This window comes from Siphateles boraxobius, unplaced genomic scaffold (assembly GCF_051911475.1).
Source record: "Siphateles boraxobius isolate OS27281-9 unplaced genomic scaffold, OSU_SipBor_1 41, whole genome shotgun sequence".
Taxonomy (NCBI): Eukaryota; Metazoa; Chordata; class Actinopteri; order Cypriniformes; family Leuciscidae; genus Siphateles; species Siphateles boraxobius.
Window position 1 is genome coordinate 32,540,289 of NW_027509042.1, and position 27,659 is coordinate 32,567,947.

General features: G+C 43.0%; 1 protein-coding gene across 3 annotated transcripts in view; it reads right to left on the reverse strand.

Annotated features, from left to right (window-relative positions):
* The window catches only part of cidec (cell death inducing DFFA like effector c), a 389,787-nt gene that overhangs the window by 24,610 nt on the left and 337,518 nt on the right, over positions 1 to 27,659 (reverse strand). For 2 of the 3 annotated variants that reach the window (XM_077199197.1, XM_077199199.1), the window contains exon 5: positions 16,576 to 16,608. The exons of the other annotated variant lie outside the window; for it this stretch is intronic. In XM_077199197.1, the coding sequence (XP_077055312.1) occupies positions 16,576 to 16,608 (33 nt within the window). The remainder of the gene's footprint in view (positions 1 to 16,575; positions 16,609 to 27,659) is intronic. 3 annotated transcript variants of the gene reach the window in all.

The following is a 27,659-nucleotide window of genomic DNA, read 5'->3' on the forward strand; positions in this document are numbered from 1 at the left end:
TCTGGAATCGCCCATGGCGAGCCGCTGAGGAGAGACATTATCTCTGAAAACCACACTCTGTTCGGCCAACGTGGTGCAATCAGTAAGAGGCAAGACCCTTTCTGGCGAACTCTGGCTAGGACTCCTGGGAGCAGAGACATTAGAGGAAAGGCATACAGGCGCATTTTGGGCCATGTGTGCGCCATCGCATTCAGACCCAGTGGGGCTGGGTGACTCAGAGAGAAGTAAAGGGGACATTGCGCTGTCTGATGGGAGGCGAAGAGGTCCACTTCCGCTTTGTATCTGATTGACTACTTCTGGGTGGAGTTTCCATTCCCCTGCCTGCAGTTTCTGTCTGGACAGTAAATCTTCTCCCACATTCAAGTGCCCGGGGATGTATACTGCCCTGATTGACAGGAACTTCTCCTGGGCCCAGAGAAAAATCTGCCTCGCTATTCTGTTCAAATTGCGTGAGTGCAGACCTCCCTGGTGATTTTTGACAAGTACATAGTACTTAAAGCCACTTCATATAAAGTGGGACCTTTCTTTTTCTTTTTTAATTTTTTGGACTCAATTTTAATGGTTAAATTACATTGTAGTAATCAAAAAGCATGTTTAATTAATTGAAATCATGAAACTTATACAATGTCACATCAATGTATTAAAAGTTTGACAAAAATTAAGTTTAGGGCCCTATGAATGAAGGCATAAAACATTAATTTAATTTATCTTGTAATCATATGCAATTAAACAAACTTTTGTTAAAAAAAAATAAGTTGTAATACTCATTTATATAATTAACTATTGTTATTACATTGAGACATAGCTAAGGTTTACTGTACAGCAGTAATATATTTCTGTTACAATTGCAAGTTAAAACTGAACTTTTATTTTGATGGGTTGCTATGAAGACCTTTGAGTTTTTGTGTGTTTATGATATGACAATAATTTTTCTCTAATTAAATTGGTAAAATTCGGATGAAGTGACTCTCACAGCGGCTCTGAATATGAAGTTCATGCATTCATCTCCTCATAGTGAGGCGGCAGAGGCTTAAAACACTTTGAGTGTCATGTATGCTTCAGTGTGTGTGTGGTGTAATTAAACCACGCATCTGGTGACCACCTGGTTATTGCTCATTACAGGACGTAGATGTGATATTGCGGTACAATGCTGGACATGTTTGTGAGAGATAACGTTTTAAATCGCCAATAAACTTTGTTGATTGTGAACGGCTCAGTGACTGACATTCTATTTGCCCAGGTTCGAATCGAGAGATACAATGTAAATTTCTCCAGGGACCTATTCAGTCTACTAAATATAATTAACTGAATAACAGGCTAGTATAGTTAAAAAATTCATTTTATACTAAAATAAATTTCCTTTAGTAGCAACTATTTTTTCCTATATTAGACTATGCAAACAATAAATGCATTTTACCAGATTCAGCGAATCTTGAACGTGAATGTTTTTTGTTGGATCTGGCAAGTTAATCAGGATGTTCTTATCCAGGGCATATCTAGAACCAATCCTGGCTGGTGTAGCTATATTTAATGAGAAATATAGCTCCCATATTCAAGACTTTTCACCCTATTCTTAACTATTCCTTCACACAGAGAGATGCAGAACATTCATCCATGTATATGAAATCATAGCAATTTATATGCTATTTTGTACTGCAGCAGCATGTCTGTCTTGCTCACAGCTGCATGTTTTAACAGTAACAAGTCCTGTACTTGCTCTGCAGCAGCAGCAATAACCAACAGCAGCAGCAAAGCAGATCTGTTCAGCCAAGACCAATCATATCAACATATCCATTACCATGCCATACACTCCAAGAGTTGTCATAATAGAAATACATGTAAGAATACAAACAATATATACAAACGATAACAGCATTCACCACTACTATATTTGTGTTGATTTTATTTTTTATTTATTAAAGTGGTGCTTTTCAAAGGCAGCAATTAACCTCTGGCCTTAACTCTATATAGCTACTCTTTGATCTTCCTTTATATCTGGTGTAGAATCACAAAGATAATTCCCAAAATACCATAAATGTTTTCATCCATACCTTATCTGAAATTCAACATGAAATCAGTGTCTCTTAATCGGATCATGAAGAGCATGCGCTAAATGTAGAAGAATATCATGACTGAGATGCTGACTATGTAGAGCATTCCATATTGGCGGGCATGCACCTGAGACCCGCGTTTCAATAGTGCAATAGTAACTCTGTAAGCTGTGATGGGAGCGAAGTATTGAGATGAATGCATTTTTGATATACATTTTAATGTTATATTGTTGGCTCATTGATCACATGTTTGTATTGCTATGCTTGTTTTCATTACACAACTGTTGACAGACTAATCAGAGACCTAGTGTCATAGGCTGGTTAGGAAAAGGGTAGAGACTGTTGCCCTTTAAGACTGTGCTTGAGAGACTGAGACGCGTGTCGTTTTGTGACTGTGTCACTTATGTGTATGTCATCGTGTTTTGTGCACAGGTGCTGACGCCTGAGAAGGAACACAGAGCAGTGACAAACGAACATTGTATGGCTGTGCGTGACGAGTGAGTTGAAGTGTCGTGAAGACAAAGACGCAGAGTAATCACGGGCGCAGCTGTTGGAGACGAATTAATCAGCGATTGTTTTGGAGAGGAGACAACAGCGGGTGGTGAGCACGATGGCGACTAGCAGAGCAATCACGGGCGCACCTGTTGGAGACGAGTGAATCAGCGATTGTTCGGAGATGAGGCAACAGCGGGTGGTGAGCACGATGGCGACTAGCAGAGCAATAACGGGCGCAGCTGTGGGAGACGAGTGAGTTAGCCTGCGTTTGGAGTCGAGTACATCAGTGGGTGGTGAGATGGCGACGCAGTTTTCACAACGCTGGAAACTGACTAGACTGGGTAGTTGGAATTGCTACCCGGTCATATTGTGAGTACAACCCCAATAACTGATGTTTGATGCTGGTCTGACGGAGATTGCTGGGATCATAGGGCATCGAATTCATAACTAATAGAAACTAAGAATTAATTGCCAGTGTACTAGCTATAGCTCTTGGTTTTCCTTTGTAGTGATGTGATTTATTTGGGTTGTTGTGTGTAATGATCGGTGTGGGTACTTGTGTGCACAATTGAGTGGTAATAGGCTAACGTTAGCTTTTGCTTGCATTGGACTAAAGATACTGGTAGTTGTTTCTTCTTTTCCTTCCAGTAAACTACTGTCTGGGTCTGTGGAGATCTACGTGCGGTTGGGACCAACCCAGGACATCTATTTGTTGACCATAAAGACATCATACCAGACTGTGCTAAGGACTGCAGCTCTTTTTGACATTGTTTTTTAATATTTAGATCATCTTGATTTTATGGTAATAAGGATTTTGTAATTTAATCAACTACTGTTTGAGTGTCAATAGTGCCCAGCCCTCAGTGAGAATAATAAGGGCCCGAGCACCGATGGTGTGAGGACCCTCTTGGAATTGCTCTGTTTATTATTAGGGCCCGAGCACCGATGGTGTGAGGACCCTCTTGGAATTGCTTCTTCTTCTTCTTCGTCTCCAATATGAATTGCATTTTTGAGGGCCTAAACATGAACTAAACTAAACTCTATAGCGCCACCTATAAAGGTTCAACGGAGTGCACTTCCCGCTACGTTTCACGTACGTGTACGAAATTCGGTACATATGTGTAATGACCCAATACATACAAAAAAGTTTTTGTTTTTTTCAGGCCTCATACTTTAAAAAACTCCTCCTACAGTTTTAATATGATCATCTTCAAATTTGGTGAGCATAATCTTAAGGCCTTTGTGACATTAAATTGCAAAGATCTTGAGTTTTTGTCCAAGGGCGTGTCCTCGGCGGCCAGACAAATTTCGATGTTTCACCATGAAACAGGAAGTGGCTGTAACTCAGGCAAATAATGTCCAATCTGCCCCAAACTTCACACGGTTGATAAGAGTTCTGTCCTGAACACATGAACATGCTCATATTCACTTATAGTCATAGCGCCACCTGCTGGCAACAGGAAGTGACATGTTTAACACTGTTGTGGACTCCTAAAAACATATGCAACAGTGCCAGCAAGTGCTAAAAATGCTAACAACATACTAGAAAAATGCTAAAACATGCTAGCAAACACTTAGCTAAGTGCTAAAGCATGCTATTACTGCATTTAAAAAGGAGTTTGCTCAGGCATGGACTCAGGCATGGAATGTCCAATCGACCCCAAAATTCACACGTTTGATAAGAGTCATGGCATTAACACATCTATATGACAATATTCAGTTATTGTACTAGTGCCACCTACTGTCAACAGGAAGTGACATGTTTAACATTGTGATGCAGTACTAGCAACATATTAATATGCCATTGAGTTATTAACATGTTGTAAGCATGTTAAAACATGATAGCAATTCTTAGCTAAGTGATAAAGCATGCTAATGCTATGAAACAGTAAGTTGTTGTTACTCAAGAAGGCAATGTCCAATCTGCCCCAAACTTCACATGTTTAATAAGAGTCCTGCCATGAACACATCTACATTACAACTTTCAGTCATAGTAATAGCACCACCTACTTTCAACAGGAAGTGACATGGTAAACACTGTAATGCAGTACTAGCAACATATTAAATGTTCCATTGAGTTAGAAACATTTTAGAAATATGCTAAAGCATACTAGCAATACTTAGCTAAGTGTTAAATCATGCTATTAATGCCATGAAACAGGAAGTTGTTGTAACTCTGACATGGAATGTCCAATCTGCCCCAAACTTCACACGTTTGATAAGAGTCCTGCCCTGAACACATCTACATGACAACTTTCAGTTATAGTAATAGCGCCACCTACTTTCAACAGGAAGTGACATGGTTAACACTGTAATGCAGTACTAGCAACATATTAAATGTGCCATTGAGTTAGAAACATGTTAGAAATATGCTAAAGCATACTAGCAATACTTAGCTAAGTGTTAAATCATGCTATTAATGCCATGAAACAGGAAGTTGTTGTAACTCTGACATGGAATGTCCAATCTGCCCCAAACTTCACATGTTTGATAAGAGTCCTGCCCTGAACACATCTACATGACAATTTTTCAGTTATAGTAATAGCGCCACCTACTGTCAACAGGAAGTGACATGTTTACACTGTGATGCAGTACTAGCAACATATTAAATATGCCATTGAGTTCTAAACATGCTAGAAACATGCTAAAACATGCTAGCAACACTTATCTGAGTGATAAAGGATGCTATTATCATCATAATAAAGGACATATTTGTAACTGACTTTGACATACTCCTCCTATATTTATCTACTTAAATGCACATTGCCCATCGTGCTCTGTCTTCATAAAGACACCGGGTGGTGGTGTCACGGGTGCGAGGGCCCTTTCATCACTGCTTGCAGCTTTAATTAGTATTATTATTATTCTCCTCCGAAATGAATCACATTTTTGAGGGCCTAAACATGCACAAAAACTCACAAAAATTGGCGGCATCAATTTGCCCCAAACTTCACAAGTTTGATAAGAGTTCTGTCCTGAACACATTTCCATGCTCATATTCAGTTATAGTCATAGCGCCACCTGCTGGCAACAGGAAGTGACATATTTAACACTTTTGTGGACTCCAAATAACATTTTAAAAGGTGCCAGCAAGTGCTAAACACGCTAGCAACATACTAGAAACATGCTAAAACATGCTAACAAACTCTTAGCTAAGTGCTAAAGCATGCTATTACTGTAATTAAATAGGAATTTGCTGGAACTCAGGCATGCAATGTCCAATCTACCCAACTTAATATGCAACATCATGCTAAAAACATGCTAAAACATGTTAGCAACACTTAGCTAAGTGCTAATGCATGCTTTAAATGCAAAAGGAAGTTGTTGTAACTTAAGCATACGTGACCCGATCTGGCGAAATGAGTCGGAAGTCGCAACGTTCCATTTTAAGATATGGGCCGATTATGTGGAATAATAGTTTTTTTGTTTTTTTTGTTGCTGATTTCAAAGAACAGACATTCAAAAATAATCTCCCAAAGTTTCGTAGTCCAGATAATTAAGTAAAGGTATTTAAATTACTATTAAAGTTTACTAAGTTTTACTAAATTCGCTGGAAATGAACATTGCTTTTCTCAACTCCTATCTCACCTCTGAGCATTTCCCGGGTATTCCCTGAAACGTCACTATCTCTGCTCTCCAAATGGTGTTAGAAGCTGTATAGAACCAATCAAAAAGCTCAGAAATGTATACAAATGCTGATCATTTGTCGATGGGAAGCCGTTTCGACTGACCGGCATGCTATTGGTCCAGCCACCCTCCTGTAAGACTCGCAGTGAGTGCTCTGTGTAATAAACAAGCTAGCAGATCTCCTCGGAAAGATTAAATATGATTAATTTGAGAAATGTCGCTGTCAAAAGAGAGCAAAGTTGCCAAAGCGTCATCAAGCCCCCTGGCCATTGCACTCTGAGTCCGCGTTTTTTTCGTATGCGTTTTTTCGTATTGATTCGGTGGCTCCGAATTGTCAAAACACCATTCAAACTGCTTGCTACGGCTGCGAAAAACATACGATTTTTTTTTATTTAATGGATGAAAGTTTCGTAGACAGTGTGCAAGCGTGATTGACATAACGTGAGGTCGAATTTTTTTTTTTACGTGCGAAAATTTCGGATGCGAATTTCAGACTCAGTGTGCAATGGCCTTTATCTGTACAAAAATATCCGTGAGATTTGCCCAAAACCGCCAGTTGAGAAAGTAAGTTGTCCCTCTCCCTGCCCAGCTTAGAAGAAAAGAGCTGAAAGGTGAATTTAATGTCAAATTTGAATCTGAGTGAGTGTGTTTACTGTGTATGGATGTGAGTGAGTCCAAATGTAAATGAGTCTAGCTATTTACAAAGATATGATTGCATAGACTAGCATTATTTGATCTCTGTTTCCTTGTCACACACACACACACACACACACACACACACACACACACACACACACACACACACACACACACACACACACACACACACACACACACACACACACACACACACACACACACACACACACACACTCCCTCTCTCTCGAGCAAAAATGTAGCACCTCTGTTCAATCTTTCTGATTTTAGTAAATGTTTGTAAAAGGTACTTTTAAATTATTTATTCAAATAAAAACTTTAAAATAATTTGAGCTTCAGCCTGGTTTAATAGCATATATATATATATGTATATTAATGTCTTTGGTCAAATTAAGCTGTAAAATAAATAGTTTATCCCTTTAAATGCAATGGATTTTGAAAGATATCAACAAAAAACGGGCAAAAAACTTTAAAAGCGATTTTCTCAGGTTTTCAATTGGAAAAAGAGGGCAGACGACCATAATTCAAATGTGTATATCTTTACAACCATTCAAGGTATGACTTTGACTGGGATATAATTTGAAAGCTTATGGTCTCCTCTTTCCATTAATACCAAAATCTCAATTTTGAAATTTGGGTCACTCTGACTCATTTTGCTGGATCAGGTCGCATACAATGTCCAATCTGCCCCAAACTTCAAAAGTTTGATAAGAGTCCTCACCTGAACACATCTATATAACGATAATCAGTTATAGTCATTGTGCCACCTACTGGCAACAGGAAGTGACATGTTTAACACTGTAATGTAGTGCTAGCCACATACTAAAATATGCCTTTGTGTGTTAAACATGCTAGAAACCTACTAAACATGCTAGCAAACACTTAGCTAAGTGCTAAAGCATGCTATTAATCCAATGAAAGAGTAAGTTAATGTAACTCAGGCATGAAATATTCAATCTGCCCCAAACTTCACACGTTTAATAAGAGTCCTACCCTGAACTCATCTACATGACAATTTTCAGTTATAGTGATAGCGCAACCTACTGACAACAGGAAGTGACATGGTTTACACTGTATTGCAGTACTAGCCACATACTAAAATATGCCATTCTGTGTTAAACATGCTAGAAAAATACTAAACATGCTAGCAACACTTAGCTGAGTGATAAAGCATGCTGTTATAAAGCATGCTGTTATCACCATAATAAAGGACACTTTTGTAACTGACTTTGACATACTCCTCTTATATTTACCTACTTAAATGCACATTGCCCACACGCTGTGTCTTCCTAAACCACCAGGTGGCGGTGGAACGGGTGCAAGGGTCCTTTCATCGCTGCTTGCAGCTTTAATTTAATTGGGTGAATTTGGGTCCTGGGTTTCAGTAAATAACCTAGCTGGCGTAGTCGGCTACTTTTATTTAATTGGGTTCAATACCAATAGTATTACTCCTTCCTGTCGTAGGAAGAGGTGTTATAAGAGAACAACCCTTTAATCATCTCCATTTGACGCGCCGTATCGCGCCACATAGGCATGTTCACATTAGATGATAATGAGTTGCCATGAGAACGACTGACATCTCTATCTTTTCATACAGATTACATAAACAGAGAATATTTGCTTTCATTTTTAATTAGATAATTTATTAGCAGAAACTTAAATGTTTGTAAAGATATGTTGCTTATGCCTGTGTGACTAGTATTCACTGAGGTTTGTTTAAGTTTAGAGACTTGCTATAGAAAAAGTTCACGGAGACGGAGAGGCAGAAAGCATACCCTGTTTATTTTCTTTATTTTACAAAAGCACAATGTTTTGTTTCGATTGTAAGTTGACACATACAAAGTAGAATTTTGACAGTTTATTTTTTTTTATATTTCTTAAGTCTGTATGACCATAAATGACAGAGTATTTTAAGTCTGTTTTGCTGCTATGTGAAAAAATGCAGCAAAATTTGCCGGCGCGTTTGTTGACCCCAGAGGGTTAACTTTAGCCTAATAGGAAGGAACATAAATTGTGGTAACACTTTATTTTGATAGTCCACTTTAGACATTCAACTAACTATAAGTAACTTTGCAGCTACATGTCAACTAACTGTCATTAGAGTATTAGTAGACTCTCTGCTTAAAATCTGCTAACACTTTATTATGTTGGTCCCTCAACAGATATTCTACTGACTATAAGTAACTTAGCAACTAAAAGTCAACTTGTTCTCCTAACCCGAACCCTAACACCTAACCATAACCTAACAGTCTACTGACAGTCTACTACAGCCTACTAATACTCTAATGACAGTTAGTTGACATGTAGTTGAAAAGTTACTTATAGTTAGTTGAATGTCTAAATTAACTATCGAAATAAAGTGTAACCTAAATTGTGATTAAAAATAAATTCTCACTCACATCAAGACGGCGCTGCGGTGGTGGAGTCCATGCAGGGGGAGCAGTGTTTGGCACTGCATCGCTTTTCAGCGCGAGCTGTTTGGAGAAGCCTATTTCCACCTCCATTATGTTGGAGAAACAATCACGCTTAAAATGCAGGTTACACACTCCAGCTCTAGGTGGGAACTCACGGTCTTCCAGGCCAAGTGCATGCAACCACTGGCACCTAATTTCCAAATCTGCTGGAAAGCTATGCTGTGCTGTTGCAACCAGAAAAACTACACCTACGTCCCATCCTAACCACTGTACTAAATACAGATAAAGCTAATGCTAAAAATCTACGTTAACTTGAAGCTGATGCAATACTATGCTACTAACTAAGTATGCTTCTAACAATAGTACACTAGCAACTATGCTGATTACCTACTTAGGCTACACGAAATAATCTAAATAACTATATAAATGCTATGCTAACTCGATGCTAATATACACTATACCAGGGGTCTCCAACACGTCGCTCGCGAGCTACCAGTAGCTCTGGTCTCATTGGAGGTAGCTCGCCAAGGGGTCGATCACGTCTTTTGCACGCTCAAGTTCGTTATTTCAATTGTAGGGAGCTCATAATTGAAGCGACGCACTCATTTTTTCCAGGCACAGCGAGATGAAAAAATCCATTAAAACTTTGTCATTGTGGAGAGCGCAGTGCATGGTTGCATAGCAACGACAGACGCCCCGGGAAAATCGGACCAAATTTTACTATTTAAGATAAGCTAATGTGCATTCTAAAAGTCAGTAATTTATCTTTTTTGACTCATTATTTTTATAAAAATGATTTAAAGGCTGAAATATGCAAGGTTTCTTTTTATAAATCTTTTTTTGTCAAAACTTTATTTGAACTTGTAAATGTTAGTAGATAACATGTCGCAAGACACTCCTGGCCATCATTTTTAATGTTGTTATTTTAATGTTTATGTGAACAAAAAGTTGTTTTTTGATAAAAAACTTTTTGAATTGACTTTATTGTTTAGTATTAGTACTTTTTTAACAGGATTCTGTGATAATCGTGATCATTTTAGTCACTATAATCATGAAATTTGCATGCCATTTCATCTCTAGTTAAGATGCACTATAAAATCAACTATAATTATGTGTTTTTACAGTATAATATGCAAAGAACAATTTTCTTTTCTCTGAGATATAGGCCTAAAACTTTTTTAGGTCTAAAACAGTTTAGATAGTTGTTAATATGAGAGTTATGAGAGATTATTTACGAGATATAAGTACTGTATTATATGAGTAGCTCTCGGCCACTATCTTTTAAAAAAAGTAGCTCTCAAATGAAGAAAGGTTGGAGACCCCTGCGCTATACTGATCGTTTTCAATACTCGCAATTCCAACTCCTGGCTCGCTACAGTGGTTTTGACGGAACAAGATGTTTTTTTACCAGGGGCTGAGACTATGCCAAGGGCGTGGTGAGCTGGTGCCTGCTTACGTCACGTGGGGAAACAACTTCCAATAGGAAATTTCAACTGCAGTAGCCACCGTTCCACCTGAAGAGGACAGTGCTCAGATGTTTTTACACCATATATTGTAGAATTAAAACACTTTTTACCCAAATATTAAAAATATTTACTCGAATCAATGAACATCACGAATAAAGCCAGAGCCTTACAGATCATTAACTAAAAATAGTTGTTTTAGGGTTTAGTTACCCTTTAAATGGGTTTCTAGGAAGGCAGGAAGGGACAAGGCATTGATTTGGAGCAGAGCCTACAGTATATGTTAAAAAACCCTGTGTTCCCCTTCAGGGACTACCGCTGCGTGAAATCGCAGTGGGAACGCCCTCAGCGTGACGCGTCTGAAGCATGAATGAAATCAGTCAATGGAGAGAATGAGCGTACGGCGAGTGACGTCATCGACCAGGAAGCTATAAATATCCCCTGAGTACACAATACGCCAGCTTTTAGTTACTTCAGCAGCTCTGTGTGTGTCTGAATCTGTCGATTGTGTTTGTCTGTTTTGTCAGGAGTTTTCACTATATATATTTTATATAAAAAAAACAATATGAGCGAGCAGTATAAGAAGTGTGTTCCCCCCTGTACTCGGCACATCACGGGTGGGGATTCACACGAGCTAAGTGTGGCTTGTTTGGGAGTGCAGCAATGCCCAGTCGGCTCTCGAGGGAGTCGATTGTCAGCATTGCGAGCGTTTTCCCTTGAGAACTCTGCGCTCGCGGCGATCGCTCTTCGAGGAGAGTGATTTGCTGCGAGCTCCCCGAGGCTCGGGTCCCGCTTCTGTTGAGGCAGAGCGGCGGCGCTTGTCTTGGGGCTCGCAGATGGATCTCGCTGGCGACGTTGAGACGGGCTCCGCCCTATCTCAGCTATCTCCGACGAGATCTAGTGCCTCTCACCCGGTTCTGGAAGCACGCGCTGCGGCGGTTACTTCTGCCCGGGTGGAGGCACATGATGATGTTGAATTGAGATTTTCCAGTTCTGAGGAGCTGGATGTCGAAAGTTTATTATCAGAGAAAACTAGTTTATCACATTATACTGCAAATGAAGAAGGTTTGATGGATGTATTATCTCGGGCTGTTGAAAAGCTAAAAAAAATAAAAAAAATAACAGTATCGAGTGGCCAGCTGATAGACAGGTTTCTAGAATTAAAAGCAATCTAGATGATAGATTTCTGTCTGCACGACCTCAACCTTCTAGCCGGTGCTTACCGTTCTTCCCAGATCTTCATGCTGAGGTTTCAAAGACCTGGGTTAGACCGGTTTCAAGCAGAATTTACACAAATCAGTCCAATGCTTATGGTAACATTGTTGGTGCTAAATCTGCTGGTTATGTGACGATACTGTAGGCGGAGGAGACGCTTGCGAGCTATCTCTCTCCTGCTTCATCGTCTTACTTAAAGCACCGGCTCTTCCACCAAAAATAAATAAATAAATAAATATATATACCTCTGTGCTGGTGGGGAAGGCTTACTCGGTGGCTCGGCAGGCGGCTGCATGTTTGCATACGATGACTTTTATGCAGGCTTTTCAGGCCGACCTGCTCAAAGGAAATCTGAGGGGGGTCCCCGCCGAGAGAGACTTGCGTTCACCTCCCTTAAGGGTGCCCTGTCTCTCCCGGCGCCCTCAGGGGCCCGTCCTACTAACCCTGCCGAAACAGGGCGTAGAAGGGTCTGGCGAGTGCTTTCCCGAGGGACGCTCGCCGCCTCTAAGGAGAGTTCTAGTGTGTTCAGACCAGTCGTTCCCTGCCGGTGCGCCGTTACAGGGCACTGTGTCTGTCACGCAGAATGTTCAACCAGAGCAAAGTCTTTCGTCGAGTTCGTCTTCAAAAAGAGCACAGCAGAAGCGGAGTGTCACGTCTCGTGCCCCCCTGCAGAGAAACTGGAGGGACGAGGCGGGGTGCTCTCCGGCGCGGCCTTCTCGGGGCAGGACTGATCTGAGGACAGTCATTGTCGCCAGAAAGGCCGCGTCGAAAAAGTCCTGACGGGCTGAACGTCAGGACTCTGAGGGTGGTCCCCATCGGGAAAAACTTGAGTTCACTGCACAAGAACACGGTGCCCTGTCTTTTCCGATGCCCTCAGTGGTCTGCTCTACTAACCCTGCCTTCACAGGGCGTAGAGAGACTCGGCGAGCGATTTCCCGAGGGACGCTCGCCCCCTCCGAGGAGGGTTGTGGAGTGCCCAGACCAGCTGTTCCCTGCCAGTACGTTACAGGGCGCTGTGTCTGTCACTGGGGATGTTCAAATCAGATCCGAGGACTGGTTTGTCATGATAGATCTAAAGGACGTTTACTTCCATGTATCTATCCTCCCTCAACACAGGAAGTTCCTGAGGTTCGCTTTCGGGGGCGAAGCGTACCAATATCGGGTTCTTCCGTTCGGCCTAGCACTGTCACCCCGAACATTCACGAAGTGTACGGATGCTGCTATAGCCCCGCTGAGGTTACAGGGCATCCGCTTTCTGTACTATATAGACGATTGCTTGATTCTAGCTCAATCGGAACAACAGGCGGTTCGGCACCGAGATGTCGTTCTTGCTCATATCAAGTGACTGGGGCTGAGGCTCAACGCCAAAAAGAGTGTTCTTTCTCCATTACAGAGAACCACTTTTCTAGGTGTAGTGTGGGATTCAACGACGATGCAGGCACGATTGTCACCTGCTCGTATTGCTTTGATTCTCGCTGCAGTAGATCAGGTCAAGCTAGGCCAGTCATCCACTGTAAAACAGTTCCAGAGACTGCTAGGTCTCATGGCAGCTGCGTCCAACGTGATACCTCTTGGCCTCTTGCACATGAGACTGTTACAGTGGTGGCTCAGGACCAAGGGATTCTCCCCGAGGGGAAATCCGCTTCGCATGATCGTGAGTTTGCGACGGTGTCATCACGCCCTGATCATGTGGAAAGATCCTTGGTTTCTGTCCCAAGGCCCTGTGTTAGGAGCTCCTTGTCGTCGCGTTATGCTAATGACAGATGCCTCTCTCACGGGTGGGCTCAGGGTCTGTGGGAGGGCCATCATCGTCAGTGGCACTTAAACTGCCTAAAGATGTTGGCGGTGTTTCAGGCTCTGAAACACTTCCTCCCAGACCTAAGGGGCCACCATGTTCTTGTCCAGACAGACAACACATCGGTGGTTTCTTATATCAACCATCAGGGGGGTTTGCGTTCTCGCCCGCTGTACAAACTGGCACGTCAGATCCTTCTATGGTCCCAGGGGAAAATTCTTTCTCTGAGAGCTTTTATCTCCCGGGGTATTTAAATCAGGGGGCAGACATCCTGTTAAGACAGGGGCCGAGGCCCGGGGAATGGAGTCTTCACCCCGAGGTGGTGGAACTCCTATGGAAACATTTCGGTCTTGCCGAGGTAGACTTATTTGCTTCTCGAGAAACATCACACTGCCCGCTGTGGTTCTCTCTCAGCCATCCAGCCCCGCTGGGGTTGGATGCGATGGTACATCCGTGGCCGAGGTCACGCTTGTACGCTTTTCCCCCGATCGCTCTGCTCCCAGGAGTTCTGGAGAGGGTTCGCCGGGACGGGCTCAGTCTCCTGCTAATAGCCCCGTTCTGGTCGGCCCGGGTATGGTTTGCGGACCTAGTGTCTCTCCTCAACGGCTCTCCCCTAGAGATACCGATCAGGAGAGATCTGCTCTCTCAGGCGAGTGGGTCGATCCTTCACCCCCGTCTAGAGCTATGGAGGCTGTGGGCTTGGCCTCTGAGGGGGCCCAGCTCATAGATTCTGGTCTCTCGGCTGAGGTCGTTGAGACCATCCTCCGATCCAGAGCTCCCTCCACGAGGAAGTTATATGCCGCGAGGTGGAAACTTTTCACCTCTTGGTGTGGAGAGCGCCAGCAGGACCCAGTTAACTGCCCGGTTGGTACAGTCCTGGATTTCCTGCAGGACCGTCTCTCCACAGGGTTATCCCACTCCACACTGAAGGTGTATGTGGCGGCCTTAGCTGCTTACCACACCCCTTCAAGTGGAGGTTCCCTCGGGAAACACCCGCTTATGTCTCGCTTCCTTCGTGTCACCTTGAGGCTGAGGCCTGCAGTTCGCACAAGGGTACCAGCTTGGGATCTGGCCGTCATCTTAGAAGGTCTCTCCCTTGCTCCTTTCGAGCCCATCGAGGAAGTTTCGGAAAAGTTTCTTACTCTAAAGACTATCCTTCTTCTCGCTATCTCATCTCTAAAAAGAATTGGAGATATTCAAGCACTTTCGGTGGCTCCCTCGTGCCTGGAATTTGCTCCTGGTTGGTTAAGGCCTTTCTCTTTCCGAGACCAGGTTATGTTCCTAAGGTTCCAACTGTTTCAGTTAGACCTATAGTTCTGCAGGTTTTCTGTCCTCCGCCTTTTCTGACGTCAGACCAGGAGAAAATTAATTTGCTGTGCCCAGTTTGGGTTTTGATGCTTACGTCCACAGAGCTGCCCTGTGGAGGAGATCGGAACAAATGTTCGTCTGTTTGGGTCACCTAAGAAAGGGTGTCCTGCATCTAGAAAAAGGATGAGCAAGTGGGTGGTCGAGGCCATCCCACTTGCTTATGGTTCGGCCCATCAGCCTTCACTTTGGCTGTAAGAGCTCATTCCACCCGGAGTATGGCTGCTTCTACAGCTCTTCTTTCAGGAGCTTCTCTTCAGGACGTTTGTGATGCGGCAGGCTGGTCCTCACCGCACACTTTCGTTAGATTTTATTCCCTCGATCTTAGCTCCACTCCCGGGGCTCAGGTTCTCTCGTCGGTTTGTGTCTCCTAATGACACACGACGGGGATTTGGTCGTATGGGGATGTGGGTATTGCGTTCCCACTGCGATTTCACGCAGCGGTAGTCCCTGAAGGGGAACGTCCCGGGTTACATATGTAACCCTAGTTCCCCGAAGGGACGGACGCTGCGTGTCCTACCATACTCTCGGCATCCCCTTGGGTCGCTGCTTCAGTAACTTTTAAGCTGGCGTATTGTGTACTCAGGGGATATTTATAGCTTCCTGGTCGATGACGTCACTCGCCGTACGCTCATTCTCTCCATTGACTGATTTCATTCATGCTTCAGACGCGTCACGCTGAGGGCGTTCCCACTGCGATTTCACGCAGCGTTTTTAATCAAGTTTTTAATGTTGTTTATATGCCTATGTGATGTTTTTAATATGCTTTAGGTCAAATCTTGTGCAAATTCATAAGTCCACACCAGTGCTGAGTATTTTCTCCTTAAAACTGCAGTGAACCATAAAAAGTCTCAAAAACGTGGTTTGAAAATGACAGTGTTTCTTAGGTCAGAAACTACCTTGTAACCAATCACGTTAATGTGCAAGCGGGCTTTAGCATATCATCATTACTATGCTGCAAAGCAGGGAAGGCTCAAGAGAAGCCAGTTATCCCGGTAGCCTTTTTTTTTCTGTTGATATGAAAAATCAGATACTTTTAGCTTTAGTGGATGAATTATGTATATGATGTATGTTATGATGTTATGATGTACTTTATGCCTTTCTCCAATGATGTTCTAAGTTGTTCAAAGCACTTGTAAGGATGCTGATTTTCAGAAAACAGCTGTCCGACTTTGAGATGGCGAAAGGGGACGTTTTGTGTAACATTAGCAACATTATTACCTGTTTGCTAGCGTAGTCAAGCAAAAGGCTAATTAAATTAATTACCGTTATGTGTCCGACGTTGTAAAGATTGATCCATAAAACACATTACCATTCTGATACATTGACTTGCGAACTAGCCTGTATGAGTGAGTGGAAGCGGGGCTCATTTGCATATTCATGCTTTTTTTTCATCCTCGCAATGCAGGAGAGAAACGACAATAAAAACTGCTTGACATAACTTAAGATATGCTTTAAGGAGGTATCCCTTCCAATCCAGTCTTCTCACTTACTCTTTCTACTTTCTTCTGACCCGGAAGGTGTCTCTGAAAAAGAAAACAAGAATGTGTAATTCATGTGTGTTGACACCTATGCTATAGTTACAACTTCCACATGTACATAGGTTCACACTTTAGACAATCAATCAACAATCTTTGTCTGTGTCTGCAAACTCATAAAAAAGTATTACTTTGGACCTTTAATATTCTTAATTCAAAACTAAGTAAGCAAACTAAGTAAACTAAATAAGAAAATTAAATATATTTCTATCTATATTTTGTCTATATTTTGAGAGCAAATCTATATTTTGAGAGCAGTATGTCTGTGAAGTGCAATGCTAAATGTCATGAATTAAATTAATTACCGGGGAACATTGCAATGGCGATTTTGAATTTGAGCAAGCACATGAAAAAGTGTAAGCAAAAGTGGTTTGGCAAAGTGGGTAGTGTACATGATATAAAATTGTAAAATGGAAGACTTGGTAAGCACAGCAGAGTGTGCAGAGTTTAATAAAGGTCAGACAAGAGTCATACAACAGGTGAGAGTTCAATCCAGTGAGACAGTCCAACCAGGCAACCAAATCCAAATCATAAGGCAAAGAGAATAACACAAGGACAGGGAGGTAATACACAGAAAATCCACAGGTAGTATAAACACTCATTAATGCACTCGAGAGATGCAAGACTTTGCAAAGCTAAAGGGGAAGTCTATGGGGCGTATTACAGATACTTTCAATCATAAGTTAATTTAGGATTTTTCATAAATTCGTATTACAGAAGCAAATCTTAAAGGGATAGTTCACCCAAAAATGAAAATAAGCCCATGATTTACTTACCCTGAACCCATCCTAGGAGTATAGGACATTCTTCTTTCAGACGAATACAATCGGAGTTATATTAAAAAATGTCCTGGCTCTTCCAAGCCTTATAATGTGAGTCAAAAGGTATATTTTTTTGGAAGTCCTTCAAACCATATCCATCAGTGATAGAAGTGCTTGAAACGCCTCTTGGGGGGTTAATAAAGGCCTTCTGAAGTGATGCGTTAGTCTAAGAAAAATAACTATATTTAAAACTTCATCGACTAAAATAACTAGGCCGAACGCAAGTCGACTTGGGCCAAAAGAGTAACCATTGAACATTGACGCACAACGTAATGACGAACACGTTTGCCCAGCCCTGTTTGAACCGCGAGAGGCATCAAAACTTACGCTATTCCTACGTCATACATCGTCAAGTGTTACTCTTTTGGCGTAGGTCGACTTGCATGCGGCCGTCTGGCGCAAGCTAGTTGTTTCAGTCGATAAAGTTTGAAAAATTGATATTTTTCTTACACGAACGCATCGCTTCGTTTCAGAAGGCCTTTATTAAGTTCACAAAGTATTTCCACCATTAAACATTGCTTTTCTTCCTTTTGTATCCTTAATAAATGTGATGATATTCTCTGACATTATTATGTGATTTTTACAGTTGGCTTTTAAATAATTTTGAAGTTAGGACACCATTGGGGTTGTCCTAAAGTTAAGACAGTTTTTAGGATTTTTTTTTTTTGTAGAGTTAGGATGCTTCTGTAATACCTTTTTCCTATCTGTATTTTGTCCTAAATGAGATCCTAACTGAAATTGCCATGGTTACCAAACAGATAAGATAGGATTCTAAAGTTAGGATCTTTCTATAATGCGCCCCCTAATAATATGGTGTGGGAAACGAGGTACAGGTGAGACAAGAGTTCATTATTGAGTGAGAATGTAACAGTAAGTAAGCTTTATGTGATTTTTCTGGCATTCCAGGTCTAGCTTAGAAAGACATTGAAAGCATATTGTGTCGTGTTCATATGTAAAAACATAAGTAGCCTATGTTTATTTGACAAATGTTGCATCTAATACAACTCAACTACAACATGCACACTGGGTAGTGGGTTCTCACTATTCTGTCACTAGGCCCTCTAGTAGCTGGTATCGATACAAACCAGAATGGTGTCCGCATGAAAGAGAAAAGATTATATCTCAACTTCCTTTAGTCTTAAATTGTTGTATAATGACACTTTTTCTACTTGATATGATACAAGGACCATATGTAAGTAAGCGTACAGTGATTTTACATATTTTAAGGGTACACTGACTTGCCCACATTCCTCTAAGTAGTTTGAATTCGCCATGTTGATTACTGAGCTTGCTAGCTCTTGGTAGCTTGCTAGCTATCTAGCTAATATATGCAAATTCCACTTCATTTCTCAATTAAAAGAAAGAAAACACACAATTATATTACAATCAGATAACAGCTTTATCATGTCAAAATATAGCTTTGTCATTTAATGTGGTCCAATCAATGCTGGAAATGAATGATAATAACATGCAGGGTTAAAAAATGCAGGTTTACCAGTAACAAATAATATAATATAATATAATATAATATAATATAATATAATATAATATAATATAATATAATATATAATTTCAATTCTGATGTGGTAGCCCTTTTACATTTCAGGTTTCCCCTCTTCATATGTCAAGTCTAAAGATCTCTCATCATGAGTGATGAAAATCCATTAATTACAAGACGAGAAACGTCTCGGTTACGTATGTAACCATCGTTCCCTGAGTAGGGAACGGAGACGTTACGTCGGATGATGACGAATGGGGTTTCGCTTAGAAAGCCTATCAACTTCGAGTATTAAAAAACGAGCAAATGGCAAAGAAATGCCATGGGTCTGCGGAATTTGCATAGCGTATCTCCGCCTTGTGGGTATAAAAGGAGGACGCCGGCAACATGCAGATATGTTTCTTCGCTGAGGAGCCAAGACTGAGCTTCAGGCGATCCCCGCGGTACAGCGGAAAGTGGCAGGAAGACGTAACTTCTCAGGGAACGAGGGTTACATACGTAACCGAGACGTTCCCTTTCGTTTTCACTCCGCGTTACGTCGGATGACGACGAATGGGGTTACCAGTCTAATCACGCCACCTTCTCGGCTGCTTCCAGTGCCCTGCGTAAATCTGAGATCCCTGTCGTGAGACTGGCACGGACGAAGGACTCCTATTTAGCACAGGAATACCAAGGTACACTGGGTAGCATATCCCAAGGTTTAGGGGAAATGCAATTATTGCCAACCCAGAGGGGGTTTGGGGGACTTAGAGAATACACGTATGACCTGAAGGATGCATATGGAGAACACTGGGGTGTCCAGCCGCAGGTGGAATATTTCAACCCCAGGGGTGGCAAGGTGGCTTGCCGAGGGAAAGACACATGCTCAGAGAGGCTTACAGTGGAAATACACATGTGGGGGTCGCTCAGTGGAGGGACCATGCACACGGGAGGCACCTAGCCGACACGCAGGCAAAGACACTGGCGCCGACGTCAGGAGTGCTTGAGGAATTCAAGGCATTCGGGGAAGCTCACCTGAGGAGAATATCGCACGTATCCAGTCCGTAGAGTGGAATGGTGAGCAAGCGAAGACACCTGAGTGGGTCGAGTACTATCTGGTTGAAGCGAGTACATGAGAGGACACTGGCTCCACGCGGAGATTGTAGAATCTGGCGAATGTGTTCGGTGTCGCCCAGCCTGCAGATGTCTGTCAGCGAGGCGCCATGCGCTAGAGCCCAAGAGGACGCCACATTCCGGGTGGAGTGGGCAGTCACACCAAGGGGGCACGGTCGACCTTGTTGCTGGTAAGCCAAAGCTATGGTGTCCACTATCCAGTGAGACAACCTCTGCTTTGAGGGAGCCTTTCCCTTCAGCTTCCCACCATAACAGACAAAGAGCTGGTCTGAGGTCCTGAACACTGCGTTCTGTCTACATAGGCGCGGAGGGCGCGTACTGGACAGAGCAGTGCCAAGGCTGGGTCTGCCTCCTCCAGGGGCAGCGTTTGCAGGTTTACCACCTGGTCCCGGAAGGGAGTGGTAGGAACCTTGGGCACATATCCAGGTCTCAGGATCACGTGAGAGTAAGCCGGCCCGGATTCCAGGCACGCTTCATCAACGGAGAATGCGAGCAGGTCCCCTACCCTCTTGATGGAGGCCAGTGCAACCAGAAGCGCTGTCTTCATTGACAGGAACTTAAGCTCCACTGATTGCAGACGGTCAAAGGGAGCACTCTGCAGGGCAGTTAACACCACTGAGAGGTCCCAAGAGGGAACGAGAGGAGGGCGAGGAGGATTCAGTCTCCTTGCCCCTCTCAGGAACCTGACGATCAGGTCGTGCCTTCCCAAAGACTTACCTTCAACAAAGTCATGCTGTGTGGCAATGGCGGCGACATAGACTTTTAGGGTGGAGGGAGACAGCCTTCACTCCAACCCATCTTGGAGGAAGGAAAGCACGACGCTGATCAAACATCTCCGGGGGTCTTCTTGGCGAGAAGAGCACCAGTTGACGAAGAGGTTCTACTACAACGCAGATGAATAGAGATGTCTCGTGGACGAAGCTCTAGCGGAAGTGATGGTAGCCACCACCGCTGGTGGTAGGGTACTCAAACCTGCCTCGTCCCATCCAGGAGCCACATGTGGAGGTTCCAAAGATCGGGACGAGGGTGCCATAGGGTGCCCCGTCCCTGAGAAAGGAGGTCCTACCTCAGAGGGATCGGCCAGGGAGGTGTTGTCGCGTGGAGTACTAGTTCGGAGAACCAGGTCCGGTTGGGCAAGTAAGGCGCAACCAGAATGACCTGCTCCTCGTCCTCCCTGACCTTGCGCAAGGTCTGCGCAAGAAGACTAACTGGGGGAAACGCATACTTGCGACCCTGCGGCCAGCTGTGCGCCAGAGCATCCGTGCCGAGCGGGCCCTCAGTCAGGGAATAAAACTGGGAGCAATGGGTCGAGTCGTGAGTAGGCCTGTCACGATAACAAATTTTGCTGGACGATAAATTGTCCAAGAAATTATTGCTATAAACGATAATATTGATAATAAACGATAATATTGTCTTTCTGAGACCATTTTCATCTAAAATAATGATAATGGCATAATAATGCAGGTACACCTTTTCAAAGATCAATAAACTTTTATTTCTAAAGACTATTTAAATGAACAAAACAACCAAAAACAATAAAAGCAATGGACTCTGTCTGTGTTAACAAAAAATGCACTTACCAATGTGTGTCTTCTGTTCTGTTCAGTCGATTTCTAGTTCCCAGCATGCTTTGCATAGGGATAGATAAGGAGAGTAAATGTTGAAATTAGGTGCTGTTTAATGCATTTTTTAGTAAAGTGAAAGACCTGTTAAAGTTTGATGTTTAGTTATATTTTACATTTAAAAGAGTTTGTTATTTAAATTTTTGGTTACCTTTATGCCCAATGGTGGTCATCCGTTCTACCCCTCTCAATGAAACGATCATGAACATGTATGTGTGCACGACAGCTACTTACAAACTAAGCACAAGCTTACCTCTTCACCACAATGGTAACCAATTGTTTTTATTTATTATTATTTCATGTTCTACAAACTCTTTTAAATCGAAATAACTAAACATTAAACACTTAAACTCTAACAAGTCTTTCCATTTTCTTAAAAACACAGAAAACGTCTCGGGTTACAACTGTAACCCTTGTTCCCTTTCGAGGGAACTCGAACTTCGTCGATGACGACACTTTGGGGAACGAGTACCCACTATGCCACAACGAGCCCTGCCGGTTCCAGTGTGAAGCTGCGCACAGGCACACTTAGTGTCTGGCGTAGAAGGAATGTCCAGGCTATAGAATCTGATAAAAGTATGAGGGGTGGCCCATATCGTGGGACAGGTACAGCATGGAAGAGGGGGTTTTGGGCTCAGTTTAGCTCCTCCTAAATGGCACAAGGCAGGCCCAGCTCAAAGGAGGAAGCTGGTAGTCAACGAGGTGTGAAAGCAGGAGGAGAGGATGAGATGTATAAAGGGCATTTCCCAGGCCAAGCAGGGAGAGTGGATGAGATGGGAGAGTGTGAAACAACGCAAAATGGGCTGGCAAGACCTTTGGTCAATGGAAGAGATTAGGATCAGTTTCCTTATTAGGTCAACATATGATGTTCTCCCATCACCGTAGAACCTAAACCTCTGGGTAGGAGAGGATCCCTCTTGTCCTTTGTGTTCATCACCTGCCACATTAAGGCACATTTTGACAGGATGTAAGGTGGCTCTTAGCCAAGGTCGGTTTACTTGGCGCCATGACCAAGTATTGCGATGTTTGGGTTTAGCATTGGAAGGCAAGCGTAGTATGACCAATAAGTTGCCACCTGTTCTAGCAAAACATTACACGCAGAAGACAATATTCCTCCGCCCAGGCGAGCAACCAACCAATTCTCGCCCAGGACAACTGGAAGCTGCTAGAGACTGGAAGATGCTGGCTGATCTTGATCAACGGCTTATTTTTCCACCTGAGATTGCCACCACTAACCTACGACCAGACATTGTTTTGTGGTCTGGATCAGCACGCATTGTTCAACTGATAGAGTTAACAGTGCCATGGGAGGATGCGGTAGATGAGGCATATGAGAGGAAGAAACTGCGGTATGCTCATCTGGCCACTGAAGCAGAACAGCAAGGATGTAAAGTCCAGGTTTATCCAGTGGAAGTGGGTTGTCGAGGTTTTGTGGCACACTGTACAACCCGGTTCCTCAGAGACGTCGGATTCAGTTGCCAAGAGTTGTGTCGCACAGTAAAGAACTTATCTGAAGCAGCAGAAAGGAGCAGCAACTGGCTGTGGTTGAGACGGAAAGATTCTAGCTGGCTGTGTACAGGCCGCCATGCTACCGTTTCGTAGATTTCTTGTAGACTTGAAGAGTCTGTTGGTTTATTTGTATAGGTTGTATAGTATTTACAGTCATTACGTTCCTGTGTATATTGCGTGAATGACGGGTGGTTGGGCAGATATTGTGTTTTGTGGTAGGTGGTATGCCATACGGAACCATTGTCACTGAAACTGCATATTAACGCACCAGTGGGGCTCGACAGACTTAGTCAAACGGGTTGGTGCGTATGGTTGGGTTGCGGAGAGATTGTGAGATTGTGGTTAGGTCTCAGCAGCAACTGTTGGTTTATTTGTAAAGGTTATATAGTATTTACAGTCATTACGTTCCTGTGTATATTGCGTGAATGACGGGTGGTTGGGCAGATATTGTGTTTTGTGGTAGGTGGTATGCCATACGGAACCGTTGCCACTGAAACTGCATATTAACGCACCAGTGGGGCTCGACAGCCTTAGTCAAACGGGTTGGCTCGTATGGTTGGGTTGCGGAGAGATTGTGCGATTTTGGTTAGGTCTCAGCAGCAACTGTTGGTTTATTTGTATAGGTTATATAGTATTTACAGTCATTACGTTCCTGTGTATATTGCTTGAATGACGGGTGGTTGGGCAGATATTGTGTTTTGTGGTAGGTGGTATGCCATACCGAACCGTTGCCACTGAAACTGCATATTAATGCACCAGTGGGGCTCGACAGCGTTAGTCAAATGGCTTGGCGCGTATGGTTGGGTTGCAGAGAGATTGTGAGATTGTGGTTAGGTCTCAGCAGCAAGAGGGAAGTAGAGGTCAGTAAGCTGGGCTGAGTTGAGTGGGGGACGGAGGGGGGTGACTCTGGGACGCCAGAGTCACTGTCGAGACCTCTTGAGGTGTCGTGGGCTAGTCGACAAAACACTGAGGACGGAAAGTGCCCACTTGAAGACCCTAGAGATGTTCCCTACTCCGCTCAATCCAGAGGGTTGTTATGGGGGGACCGCACTGTGGTTGCAGCCGTTGTGTGTGCTGACGCGCAATTCACTGCAGCTATTAACACCAGACAGAAGGAGATTCACGTCACCAGATGGAAAGAAGCGTAAATGGATGGAAAAGCATAGGTTACTGTAAAGGTACGTCTTAGTTGGTGATTATCTTGGCACCTATTCTCGTGTAATGTAAATCATAATCATGTTGTTAGACATGATTATGGCAATTTATCATAATAGTTTGCAAATTGCGCTCATTTACACTATTTACAACGTGTAGGCTTATTTATGTCCTGATAATTATGTGAGATATTGACAACTGTTCTCATGATAATCGCAGGAATTTTAACAGTGAAAGCCTGAGCGAGTAGGACTCTTGTCCGGTTCCTGGCGCTGTCTTATTCTCGTTACCTTTTTCTAGACTCTTCCGACCGCGCTTTCTTCGTTTTTTTCTCCATTCTGGAAACGCAGGTCCGATATTTACTCGTGTCTGACTCCTTGCTCGGTCAGTCTGCGGTTTCCTCTTTCTCTGTTCCTCCGACAATGCTTTCCTAGCTTTCTGCTTATATACCTTTTTAGCCATGACGATAGTTGTTCTTATAGCCAGCCGGATCTGGATGGGGGCGTGTATGCATGTAATGTGTGCAGTGCCGTAAAGCAATTCGTTATATCCCGAGAGCTGAAATCACGTGATTCTTCCTGGCGGTCCGCCGGCCCAAGTGCGTTTTTTCCACTCACAGGCACCAGAGGGGGCGAGACGACCACCATTCAACCCGAAAAGAGTCATATAACCATTCCAATAACTCTGAAGCTGTTCAGTTACGCTAAAAAAATTGCATAGTGCTGCTTTAATCGAAATCAAACCTTTTTTTCCATGACTAAGAGGATACAAAGATGCGATGACACCAACATCATTAAACGACAACTGTGACTAAATAAACATGCAATATCATTGACGAAAAAAGGCAAGACTAAATGTGGTTTAAAAAAACAACAACTTCAAAATCATTCTTTATTTTTGTCAGGAGAAAAAAGAGACGTCAAAACGTCTTTAACGAGGCGCCGTCCCTTTGCTGGCGACTTGGCCACCTGTAAGCAGAGAGTGTGTGCAGGTTGGAAGTGAACCGAGGCCAGGACTGTCCTTCATCACCTATAGCCGGCTGGAGCTCTTGGGGTTGCGGCTTTCAGCTTCTGGGGGATATGTTCCTGACTTTAATCTGTCGAAAATCAACTTTAAGACCAGGAGGAGAGGTCGCAGAGGAAGAGTTCGGGTTAGGAACAGTCGGCGGAGGTATAAACCAGTGTTACCTGCAGTGACTGAATTGACGAATTGTCTGCTCTTATGTGCTACGATCGCCTTTTTGGACTGACAACTTGGTTGTCCAATAAGATAACAGAGTCTCATGTAAAAATGTAATGATTTTCACTCCACAGACTGGACAGAGACTCAGAGAGGACTGATAGGAGGAGGTGTTTGACTCTATGTGAAAGATCAGTGGTGTCATCCTAGCCATGTTACGGTGAAAGAGAAAATTTGTGACCAGAACATTGAACTACTTGCGATAAGTTGCAGACCTTATTACTTGACCAGAGAGCTTTCTCATGTTTTTGTACAAGTGGTCGACATTCATCCATCGTGAAATGGAAGGTTGGCCACGGAAACAATTTCGAGAGTTACCTCTGAAATGCAACGTGCTTCCCCGGATGCACTGGTTATAATTAATGGGGATTTTAACCAGTTCACTCTCTGCTACCTTACTCTCCTTTAACCCTCTGGGGACGGATTGGGCGGTACCGCCCAAAATGGCATACTTTTACAAAAAAGTAATTATCTTAAAAGCTATTAATGATAGAGAGGTGCGGTTTTGCCGTCTTCCTCAGATTCCGCTGAAAACAGTGATAACAAACTTACCCGGCTTGTATACACACTTCCTTGTTGCGCAATACCACTACGTCAAAGGCCAATGAAATCGATGTTGTTTGGCAGATTCACGAGCAACAACCAATGGAAAAATTGCCGTTGGAGGAATATTTTTCTTACCCAATCAGAGGAAGGTTACCATGACGTATTCTAGCAAATCGGAGGACTCTGTAGCCTTGCAGGGGGTGGTACTATATACTGTTACGCAAACAGCGTTGAGTGGCAGAGACGTCAGAAAGCGAACGGACGCGTCGAGTATAAACAAGGCTTTACGGAGCGAGAGCGCACAGAGATATGAGAGAGAGACAGAACAATTATAATATATATATACAGATATATATATACACATAAAATTATAGCATTATTTATTGTTTTAGCACTTTTATGATGGCAAGCAGTAAACGATTTACGGTGGAATAAGCTCTGGAACAATTACTGGGGAGTGACAAGGAGAAAATATTGCTTAGAAAATTCTAAGCATTCCTAAGAAAAACGCCTGGGACTATTTGTAAATAAAGTTAAATTTTTCATTGTTCTTTACACATTTTATTTAACAATTACACATGTCTGTCAAGCAAAGGCTTTGACAAATATATTTTTTGTTCAAAAACTGTTCACTATTGTTGTGTGATGTGTGATTTTCAGAAATAAATGCCAAAAATCGGATTTCCGTTTTTGAAATTCTTTAGTTTATTGTACATTTTCACTCATACTTCCTTTATAAATATATTACATGCATGCTTATGCTAGCTTAGGGTCTTCTGAATCCATAGATACCAAACACATTACAGTTTATTAGCCCAAATGTAAAAATAGAGAAAACGGACCTAAAAGAGCTTAGTCCCCAGAGGGTTAAGCAAATGGTGACATGTCCAACGAGGGATGGTAACATTATTGACCTGTTTTATAGGACAGTTATAGTGCAAAGAGGCTTCCACCACTGGGGCAATCGGACCACAATTTAATATCCTTGGCATCCAGATTCTCTCCAGCAATCTGAAATCAGCCTAATGGCTCTAAGACTGTGTGTGTGTGTGTGTGTGTGTGTGTGTGTGTGTGTGTGTGTGTGTGTGTGTGTGTGTGTGTGTGTGTGTGTGTGTGTGTGGTTAGAGGATGCCTGTGGAAGGTTAAAAGGATGTTTTGATTGTACAGACTGGTCAGTGTTTTTTGATGATGATGATTTGGATAGTATTTCTGACAAAGTCACCTGTTATATAAATTACTGTGTCGAGTCATACCACGTAAACAAATAAAAAATTCTCCTAATAATAAGCCATGGGTGACTACGGAGGTAAATAGAAAAAAGCAGCTTTTTTAGTGGTGACAGGGATCAGATTAAAACTGCGGGGGAGTCGCCGTCCACTCACCGTGGGCCGGAGCCTGCTGCCGTCCACCAGGCACCGCGGAGGAGATCGCCCAGCTGGTGGAGAACCAGATGTGGTTCTCCGCCCGTTGTGGGAACCGGCCAAAGTTTTTTTTTTCTTCTCTCTCCCCTCTCTCGATCTGTCGCTCCTCATGCTT